We start from the raw sequence: 10,424 nt of genomic DNA on the forward strand, positions 1-10,424 counted from the left end.
CTGTCCCCACAGCTCCCGCTCACCGGCAGCACCTTCCACGACCAGATAGCCATGCTCAGCCACCGGTGCTTCAACGCCCTCACCAACAGCTTCCAGCCCTCCCTGCTTGGCCGCAAGATCCTGGCCGCCATCATCATGAAGAAAGACTCCGAGGACCTGGGCGTCGTGGTCAGCTTGGGGACAGGTCCGTGCGGTGCGGGAGCTCGTCCTCCTTGTCCTCCGCTGGGGGCGAGGTCCAGGCCAGGAGGCGGGGGTCTCGCTAGGCCTCACGTCCCTGCGGTGACCTCGGCGGGGAGGGAATGCTCGCCCCCCCAGGGGAGAGCGGGGCGGGTCTGGGGAGCCGAGGCCGTGTCCGTCTCGGTGCTGGCGAGCACCCCTCGCCCACTGCCCTTTGACACGTCACGCTTGCCGTGGACGCCTCCCCAGGGAACCGCTGCGTGAAGGGGGACTCGCTGAGCCTCAAGGGCGAGACCGTCAACGACTGCCACGCAGAGATCATCTCTCGCAGAGGCTTCATCAGGTGAGCCGGGAGGGGTGTGCGGCGGGAAGGCCTCCTGCTCGAGGTCATGACAAGCGACCGCCACCCCAGGACCCAGCCGTCACCTGAGCCCTCCTCCCGTAGGTTTCTCTACAGCGAGTTGATGAAGTACAACCCCCAGACCGCGAAGGACAGCATCTTCGAGCCTGCCAAGGGCGGGGAAAAGCTGCAGATAAAGAAGACCGTGTCCTTCCATCTCTACATCAGGTCGGTGCGGGCTCCATTGTCGCCAGAGCTGGCCCTGCCAGCCGTGGGGCCAGCGTCCGAACGCTCCCCTGGTCCGCGGGGCCCGCTGCAGCCTGCGCGTGCCGCTGTGCAGTGGCCCGCCCCGGTCACCTCGGCAGGACGGCTCCGAGCCAGGGGACTGGCGAGAGGTGCCCGCTGAGCAAGTCCCGACCGCCTGACCGGTGCCCCTGTCTTGCAGCACGGCCCCGTGTGGGGACGGCGCCCTCTTTGACAAGTCCTGCAGTGACCGTGCGGTGGAGAGCACAGACCCTCGCCACTACCCTGTCTTCGAGAACCCCAAGCAAGGCAAGCTCCGCACCAAGGTAGAGAACGGTGAGTGACACGGCCTGCATCCCCACAGAGGCGCGGCCAGGCCCAGACCCGTCACAGGGACACAGGGTGGCCGCTGGGGTTTGGCCATCAGTTGCTGGGATAACAGAGTCTTGTTCACAGGGAGAGAGGACCGGGTAGGGGCGAGGTCTGTAGGAAGGTCAGCATTCCATTTTGCATTTGGTAGTTGGGCTCCCCACATCCAGTGTGATGTGGGGGTACCGCCTAGAGCTCAGGAGGGAGCCCGGCTGGAATACCATTTGCGGGTCATGCGCCTGTCACGGACCTCCACAGCCGTGGGGGTCGTAGGGTCATCTCTGGGGGACGGGGAGAGAGTGAAAGGAAGTGACCCAGATCCAAGCCTGAGGAGGCCACAGGAGGCGCCACGTGCCCGGCCCACCTCTCAGCTGGTTGGCTGCCGCGCTCCGCCTTGTCGGCCGGCTCCTCCTCCACTGCCCTCCCATACCTCGCTGTTTCCTCACGACCCCGCCTGCCCCCCTCAGGCCATCATACAGTCACCAGAGTGACCCTCAGACATGAACAGGTCATGTCACTTCCCCGCCCATAGCCCTCAAGTGTGAACACAGCGGCCCTGGGCCCAGCCACCCACTCCTGGGTCTCCAAGAGAAGTGAGGTGTGTGTCCAGAGAAACGTCCATGGCAGTGCCACTCACGGTGGCGAAAAGCAGAGTGACGTGACGGGAGGGTGGACACCACGAGATAATCCACACGATGGGGCGGACTTGGCCGTGAAGAGGAGTGGGGTGTGTGCCGGACGTGGGCGCTGGGCACACAGGTCACGTGTGCCGTGACTGCACTTATGTGACGCGCCCAGAAGAAGCAAATCCACGGCGACCGGAAGCAGACGAGCGGTTGCGAGGGGCGGGGCCGTGGGGTGTGACTGCTCGGGGCAGGAGGTTTCTTCCGGGGGTGTCGAAATGTCCTCTGTGAATGGACTAAAAGTCACTGAAACGCATGCTTTAAACGGGCGAATTCTCTCCGTGAAGCTGTCATTTGGGAGAAATGAGCCACCACAGGAGCAGACCGGGTGTCCCCGGGTCCGAAACACTCACCCAGCGGCTGCTCCTCCCTCGGGTCCCGGCTGCCCTGACACCGCTGTCCCAGAGGTGTCCCTGCGCCCTCCGGTCACGCCCCTCACAGCCCAGCACCGCCCCCTGCCAGAACCCCCACGCCTGTGTGGGCTCGCTGCTTCCTGTCCGTTCCGTTCCCTTTCTGCCCCGCGCCCCACATTTTCTAGCACAAGGATCTCGCTCGGTTTTGCGCACCACGGTCGCCCAGCACTCGGTGGCTGCTGTGAAACGGGTGGGGAGCGCGGGGGCGAGTGGCCGTGGCCCGCGAGTCAGGTGTGAGCCATGCCAGGGGGCGCCGGGGTCTGACTGCGTCTCTCACAGGGGAGGGCACGATCCCGGTGGAGTCCAGCGACATCGTGCCCACGTGGGACGGCATCCGCCTCGGGGAGCGACTCCGTACCATGTCCTGTAGTGACAAAATCCTCCGCTGGAACGTGCTCGGCCTGCAAGGGGCGCTGCTGACCCACTTCCTGCAGCCCGTGTACCTCAAATCTGTCACGCTCGGTAAGGGACCTGCCCTGGGAGCCGGAACCAGCCCGTCGTCTTAGCGTCCACATCTCAGCAGAGCGTGTGCTTCAGTGCCAGGCGTTAGCGTGATGTCCCTGCTCTCAGTGTGTCCGGCTCAGTGGTCGGCGACTGCCGCTGAGTGTCCTGTGTGCCGTGGCGGGAGGAGTGGCTTAGGCAGCAGGCCCAGGTAGGGACGTGCCAGGCGGGTCTCTTCAAGACGAGTTAAAGCACCGCGGCAGCTCGAAACCACAGCGTCTCGTGTCCTTGACCCCACGGCCTCACCTGGCACCCACACCCCGTGCTCGAGTGCTCGATGACCCCGTGTGTGTCCCAGGCAGCCACACTCAGGAGGTGCCTCCTTCCTAATGAGGGAGCCGTGTCTGTGTCTTGACGACTGTTTTGCGCCCTCAGACCCCCACACACACCCATACCCACCCTCGGCCTCCGACAGCACTGGGTGCAAACGCGTGTGTGTCTTTCCGTTTCCTGCCTAGGTTACCTTTTCAGCCAAGGGCACCTGACCCGTGCCATTTGCTGTCGTGTGACAAGAGATGGGAGTGCATTTGAGGACGGACTACAGCCTCCCTTTACCGTCAACCACCCCAAGGTGCTGCCACCCCGCCCAGCCCTCCCTCGACAGTCTGCTCCCTGTCACGCGGCCTCGTGTGCAGAGCAAAGCGCACGGCGCGGGCAGGGGCCTTCGCTGGCGTCCCAGGGACTCGCCCCTCCCTCCCTCCCTCTAGTCTGCGGTTGGTCTGCACCGAGGTGGGCTTAGTGTGCCTGGGGCCTCGGCCAGGCAGTCCACGCTGGGGGAGGTCGGGGCCTGCACGCGCTTCCCGCGGCCTCCGCTGAGCTCCCCGTCTTTCCCCCGGTGCCCTAGGTTGGCCGAGTCAGCGTGTACGACTCCAAACGGCAGTCCGGGAAGACGAAGGAGACCAGCGTCAACTGGTGTTTGGCCGACGGCTGTGACCTGGAGATCCTGGACGGGACCCGGGGCACAGTGGATGGGTAAGGAGCGGGGCGTAGCGAGAGATTCCCCAGGGCTCCCCGTCCGCCCGCGCCCGGCACCCCACCTGCTCTTGTCCCAGGTGGGCAGCGGGTGCCTTTGTCCTGCAGGCCACGGAGCGAACTGTCCCGCGTCTCCAAGAAGAACATCTTCCTCCTGTTTAAGAAGCTCTGCTCCTTCCGGGGCCGCAGGGACCTGCTCAAGCTTTCCTACGGCGAGGCCAAGAAGGCTGCCCGTGACTACGAGGCAGCCAAGAACTACTTCAAGAAGGGCCTGAAGGACATGGGCTATGGGAACTGGATCAGCAAGCCCCAGGAGGAGAAGAACTTCTACCTCTGCCCAGTATAGTGCGCGCCGGCCACGGGGGGCTGGGGTGCGCACGCCGGGGCCCAGCTCCCGCGCCACGTCGGTCACGGGGCCTTTTTCTTCCTTTCCTGTTCGTTCTTCTTTTTCGTGGAGCCACGGTTGGTGACACCGAGACCTTAGGGTTGCCGTCCGCCCTCGTTCGTCGGGAATGGCCGGCCGGGCCCCGCCAGGCCCGCTGCTTTCCCCAGCACAGGGAGAGAGCCACAGGAAGACGGGCGGGTTCGCGCCTTCCCACTCAGAGCGGAAGCCGTCACTGGCCCCTGCAGCCCATTTCCTGCCCGCTCCGTGGTGGTCGTTCCGTGTCCTCTCCCAGTTTGCTGCCCCGACCTCTGTGGTGGTCGTTCCAGCCCACGCTGTGAATCGTGTCGGGACCGGTGGCTTCCTTCGTAGGTCTGCGGGCCCCTCTGCCCCCCGTTTTGAGATCCCTTCCTTGGGGTCAGGTTTCTCCTTTTCCTCCAAGAGGGCAAAGAGATGAACTCGAAGAATTTGGTGGAACATTCACGGGGGCAGGAGTTCGAAACCGCGGTCAGCTGTTACCGATGCCAGTGTGGTCGGAATCGGCAGACGACACCTGGTCACCTTCAGATGTTGCACTTTAGCCAGCTGGGGGAAGCGAGAGGCCGGCGAAGCGGCCGCTCAGAAGTGCATCCCTCGGCAGGGGCCGAGGTGTTCCCTGCAGGGGTGACCCAGACCACTCCCTGGGGGTGCAGACATGCCTTGCCGTAGCTCTAGGCTCCCGGCTCCCCTCCTCAAGCATTCCTAGGAACTCGTCCTGCAGGGGGCTCAGGGCTGAACCCCAGCCATCTGGCAGGAGGAGCCCTGGACACGTGCTGGACGGCCAGCCGTCTCTGCTTAGATAATCAGGATTTGGCAAGAATGAGGGTGGAAAATGACGTTGGGCAGGTCGCCATCCCACGTCACTTCAGTCACAGCAAGGGGAGTGGACGAGCTCGCGGGTAGAGCAGTGTTTGAAAGAATGCCATAAACGGCGATTCCTAACTACCGCAGGTGGCCTGTGATCGCACAGATCTAAGATCCAGACAATTTTCCATTTAAGTGCTTTAGTTTTGCCAGGTGGCTTCAGAAGGTCGTTCATGGGCAGGTCACAGACCTGAGGTCTCCCCACCTGTTAGGGAATCTTTTTAGGGTTGACAGATGGCAGCCATTGTAGGTGAGAGGCCAGGTTGTCAGATTCCGTGGCGGGGGGGTCCCTGGCTCACACCCCAGGCCCACGTTGACTCCGGGGTCAGGGCGTGGGCCCCTCCGTGCAGTCTGGCTGAGGGCCGGTCAGCCGGACACACTCAAGAGCAGCACAGAGGCCCTGCCTCCCCGAGACCTGAGCCAGCTTCTCTTGTCCAGAGGTTACCTCTCTTCACCCGTGAACTTGGCAGGCGGCGCCCTGCGCGGTTCTTTACCCTCCCCCGCCCGCAGACTCCAGCCTTGTCAGCCACCGCCTGCCCACGTCTCCAGTAGGAGCACCCACGTTCACCCCTGTGTTCTTGTAGCTTCTGTTCCCCAAAGTTGAGAAGCCCCGAGTTTGTTTCATACACTAAGGCATCTTTGCAGAACCAAAGCTTCGTGGGGAGCAGGTAGGGAAACTGCCCGCCCCGGCGGGAGGGGCTGCCTACCCCGGTCCTGCGACTCTGCAGGGGGCATGTTAGCCAGTCCCACCAGGCAGGCCACTGGTCTCCGTGGTTCTTCAAGCTGGAGGGTGGCCCTCTGGGCCCCTCGGGCATCGGCCCTTTGCCCGGAGCTCGTGGCTCTCGAAGACCAGCGTCCCGCTCACCCCAAGTCTTGTCCAGCAGCCTTGTGGAGTAGAGCGAGGCATCCCTGGAGTAAAGTGGAGTCCCCTGGAAACAAGCCCGTATTGGGCCCTGCACGGCCACACCCCACACCCGAGGCACACAGGACAGGAGGCTGCCCCAGCCTGGTGTCCCCTTCACTTTCTTGTCCAGTCTCTGTTTTTAATAAGCAGGACCCCCTTCTCCCTGCCCCTCATCTTTTTTTTAAAATGATCTTTGTAGTTGATTTGTCTGAACTGTGGCAATTGTGCATTTTTGAATAATCACTTGTAAATATCATCACTGCTTGAAGCTATTTCTTTGACTCATGTGGAAGAGACTATTGGTTTTGGGGGTCTTGGCAGTGACTCCAAGAGCAGAATGAGGAAGAGCCCAAGCGTGGACTTGACCTTGACGGCTGCCGTCTGCTTTTTGATTCTGCTTTTCTGTGTCCCCTGATAACTAATAATATACATTCCTCTAAATAAAAAGTTCACAGAATCGGTAGAAATCTGCAGGCTTGGTTCTTGGGGGAGGTGAGCGTGGGGCAGAGAGATTTCTGGTGACAGTACAGGCCGCATCTAACAGCTTCAGGAGAGGGAGGTGAGCTTGTGTCTGGGTGGGGTGCGGCATCCCAGGTACCCTCACCCCTGCCAGAGCCCACCCTCAAACAGCTTGTTCTCAGAGACCCGACAGGCAAGATTTCAAGGTCCAGCGCAGGAAAACGCCCCTTGGGATGATGTCACTACATATGTAGCAGGTGCCTCACCTCGAGGCGTGTTCTACAGCGCCCTCCCCCGCCCCAACCCTAGAGCGTGCATGTTTGCAGCAGAGCTGCAGCCCCCACCAGGACTGGCCGCCTGCAGTCTTAGGAGACAGGCCATTTGCCTTTGACTTTGTAGGTGGCTTCCAGAATATTTCTCCATCTGAGATTTCAAGAGAATGCACTTTATACATTGTAATTCAGTCCAGAATGTCTACGGGACTCATTCTCAACTTTTTAAAAGTGATAGACCAGAGGACACGGCGGCAAGGCGGAGTCGCACGAAGCCACCTTCCTCACCCCAGGACAGCCAGCGACGTGACATGTCGGGGGCACGTTCAGTGAGGCCCAGCACCCCGGGTACTGTTTGCAGTCTGTTGAAGCAGTGCTGGGTGAGCTGCACGGGGTTTAAAACCAGGGCAGGGCGCTGTGTGTGCCCGCCATGATGTACCCGGAACCTCGGGACCTGTCCTGTTCTCGGGCAGCTGCTGACCCCCCTCCCCTGCCTGAGGGAAGCGTGGTGTCCAGGTCTTTTAGGAAGTGGACCTTTTCCTTTGGCGGTGTCTGCAGAGGGAACAAGGCCGCACCACCCCCCCAACCCCCGCCCCCGCCTCCAGGTCAGACTCAGGACTCCCTGCGGGACCACGGGACACTTCGGCTTATCCGGGACACTTCCGCTTATCCGGGACACTTCCGCTTATCCGTCGCCGCCCGCCCTGCATTTTGTCAGGGAAGCCCACAACCACGTGCCGTTTCCAGGTCTGGCCAGTGTCTTGGGACCAGGTCTGTCCTCCACGCAGACGGCGGCCTTGACTTCCTGGAGTGCAGGGCTGAGAGGGGCCCGGCCACCCCTGCCTCCAGGAGATGTCCTCGGCTCTGCCCCATCCTCCAGACCCCTTCCTGACAGAGGGTCTTCCCAGGGAGCCATCTCTGGGCTCTCCCTACTACAGCCCTTGGGCCATTTCCATCCAGTGAATGGACTTGTAAAGCAAAACATCGCAGTGATGAGCTGTTCCCGCTGACCTTTTTTTTAGATGCTTACGATGTTTTAACCTCTCACGACTCCAGCTTTCCCAGCATTCTTCGACCCATCTGCCAACCCTGACCCCCCAATGTAACAGACAAGACGTCGTTAGAAACAGCTTTTCTTTAAGAGAACCGACTTCCCGATGAGTCTGGCCTGGAGGGCGAGGCCAGTGGGAGTGTTCCAGGGGCACAGACAAAGGAGGCCAAGGCCAGCGTGGGGGCTGGGGGCCCCAAGGGGGGGGTGCGTGAGGTGTCCTAACGATTCCTAGACCTACTGTCCCTTAGGAACCCTGTGACCATCACTGACCTCTCAGACCTGCTAGATGCATATCAGAAGCTGGGTGCTTGTCCTCTAGCCTGGTAGGTGAGTGGGAGGCTGGCTGGCACTAATTGGGCTGAGGGATGCTGTGACACCGGCCCATCTCTGCCTAGAAGCAGAGGGTGACAGCTGGAACTCGGTCCCCTGTGGCTTGGGGAATGAATTCAGAGAAGACCCTGAATGCCCCTCGCTTTCCTCCATGGCCGCAGGCCACGGCGACACTGTGGACTCAGATCAGGCTTAGGTGTCGGGCCCAGCGCTGCTCACCAGCTGTCACTTGGCCTCCCTGAGCTGGTTGTCTTCTGTCACCAGGGCCCCTCCCCTGCAGGGCTGTGGCAAGGAAGAGACGGTGCATCGAAGCCCGGGGCACAGAGCTAACACTGGAATGAGGAGTCGAGCTCCCACAGCCTCCAGAGCATCCCCCCTTTCCCGGGGGGGCGCCGACTTGCCCACCCCCGCCCCCCAGCAGACGGACCTCCTCTGCCGAAATGCCAGCTGGGGCTGCCCGCATCATGTTTGCTTTTAAATTGTCAATGACTTGGTACCAGGTGCTCCAGTATCAGCTACCTCACTGCCAGGATACTGCCCTCCTCCTGCTGCAAGGCCAAGTGTGAAAAGCGGGGAGCATGCCGGCCCCCCTTTCTCAGACAAAAATGACCCTCGGGGTGCCTGCGGTCCTGCCGCTCCTGATGGAGACCATCCCAGCTCCTTTGCTCACCGCCTCCCTCCAAGCCCACCTTGCACGGGTTCAACCCAGTGTCCCTACCTCCTTCGGATCTGGGGCCCTCGGTCCCTGCCCAGTGCTGAGCTGGGTACCCGCCTCTCCAGAAAGCATCCCCACGGAAGAAGGGGCTGCCCTGACCACAGCGAGGGACGGGGACGGGACCCAAGCGGAAGAAACCCCGGTTCTCCAGAGCTTCGCAGGGCCCTGGAGGGTCCAAACCCTGTGCTGACGCGCGGTAAGGCCGGGCCCGTGCAGCGGAGCCCTCCTGCCTCCCCTCCCTTCAGGGACCCTGCCCAGGGACCTACCCCTTCATATACGGGAAGGCTCCCTCTCTTCCTGCTGCAGCCCTGGGCCCAGCCTGTCACACCCATTTCACAGAAGAGGAGGAATGGGTTCAGAGGTAGGTGCCTATAGAGGCCGGGCAGCAAACACCCTCCACCCCTGCTGGCTCCGTGTGGATGGGTGGTGCGTGGAGAGGATTTGGACCAGCTGCTTCTGAGCCTCTCTAGCCCCACCTGCTGGCCTCCTCGGACAACAGCCACCTGGGGGAGGCACAGAAAGCATGCACAAAGGCTGGGGATGTGGGAGGAGCTGGGAGAGCTGGGAGGGGCCCTCAGGTGGGCACACCCCCACCCCACCCCCCCACCGGAGGGAGACGCCCTTTCCAGGGACTGTTTCATGGTTGGGGTTCCTCGGGGCTACGAGTTCGAGGTGGGTGCAGACCTCGTACAACTCTGCCTGCTCTTCTGGAACAGAAGGGCCTGTGTGGAGCCGAGACACGCCCCCCCTCCCTCGGAAGGGACGCCCGAAAGCCTGGTCTGGCAGGTGGCTAACTGCACGGGGGACATCTCCCCCAGCTGCTGGGTTGTGTCCCACTGATGTCTTCCCCGTCAGGACAGGAAGAGGTCAGCCTAGGGGCACTGGTGCAGACCGGCAGGGGGCAGGAGCCCACCCAGAAGAGGCCCGGCCAGGCCAGAGCTCAGCCCAGGAACGGTGAACTGCTGATGGCACCCGGAGAGAGACCGCAGCTCTCAGCCCCCCAGGCCCAGGCCCCGCTCTGGAGGAACTGGTTAGCTCTAGGAAGAGACAGGGTGAGGGGGTCCCCTCGACTCCTACCAGCTCAGCCTGAACCGCCCCCCCCACCGCCCAACAGCACACGTTCCCAGAGCATCTGCTCTGTGCCAGGGAGGGCGCTGGGCTTTTCCACGAACGTCACCTCATCGTCATGGCAGCCCCACACAGGGGGCATCACGGTCCCCATGGTACGGGCGAGGAAGCTGAGACCCGGCAAGACGGAGACTCGCTCAAGACGTCTGAGTGAGTGAGTGGCAGAGCTGGGACTAGAACCCAGACTGTGACCCCTGCCCGGTGCCTCCAGCACCCCACTGCCCCCCAAACCTCCACTGTGCCTGGAGCAATGGGAGTCCAGTGGGGCTCCACAGAACAGCGTGGCTGTCCGGCAGGCACCTCAGTGCACTTGGCAGACTGAGCCCTCTGGGACCAGCCCACCTGCTGGCCCGGCACTGAGCACAGGCTGGGACCACACGTCAGAGCAGCCCCGTGATGGGGCAGGGACAGAAGACGCCACGAGAGGCCTGTTTCCTGGGCTAACAGGCCAGGTGGCCTCCCGCTGCCCCTGGGGGCAGTGTCAGAACAGCCTCCGGGGACTCACAGGATGGGATGTTTTCAGGAGAGCAGCAGCAGCTGACCTGTCCTGCTTCGACCCCGCTCAGGTTTGGGGGTGGGGGC

The 10,424-nt window shown here is 62.4% G+C and overlaps 1 protein-coding gene across 3 annotated transcripts in view; it reads left to right on the top strand.

Annotated features, from left to right (window-relative positions):
- The window catches only part of ADAR (adenosine deaminase, RNA specific), a 35,617-nt gene extending 29,263 nt beyond the window's left edge, over window positions 1–6,354 (top strand). For all 3 annotated transcript variants that reach the window (XM_023534340.1, XM_023534339.1, XM_023534341.1), the window contains 7 exons: window positions 427–520; window positions 623–745; window positions 963–1,096; window positions 2,505–2,687; window positions 3,185–3,297; window positions 3,571–3,698; window positions 3,807–6,354. In XM_023534340.1, the coding sequence (XP_023390108.1) occupies window positions 427–520; window positions 623–745; window positions 963–1,096; window positions 2,505–2,687; window positions 3,185–3,297; window positions 3,571–3,698; window positions 3,807–4,044 (1,013 nt within the window). In that variant the 3' untranslated portion in view covers window positions 4,045–6,354. The remainder of the gene's footprint in view (window positions 1–426; window positions 521–622; window positions 746–962; window positions 1,097–2,504; window positions 2,688–3,184; window positions 3,298–3,570; window positions 3,699–3,806) is intronic.
- The last annotated feature ends 4,070 nt before the right edge of the window (window positions 6,355–10,424 follow it).

This window comes from Pteropus vampyrus, unplaced genomic scaffold (genome assembly GCF_000151845.1).
Source record: "Pteropus vampyrus isolate Shadow unplaced genomic scaffold, Pvam_2.0 Scaffold124, whole genome shotgun sequence".
Classification (NCBI taxonomy): domain Eukaryota; kingdom Metazoa; phylum Chordata; class Mammalia; order Chiroptera; family Pteropodidae; genus Pteropus; species Pteropus vampyrus.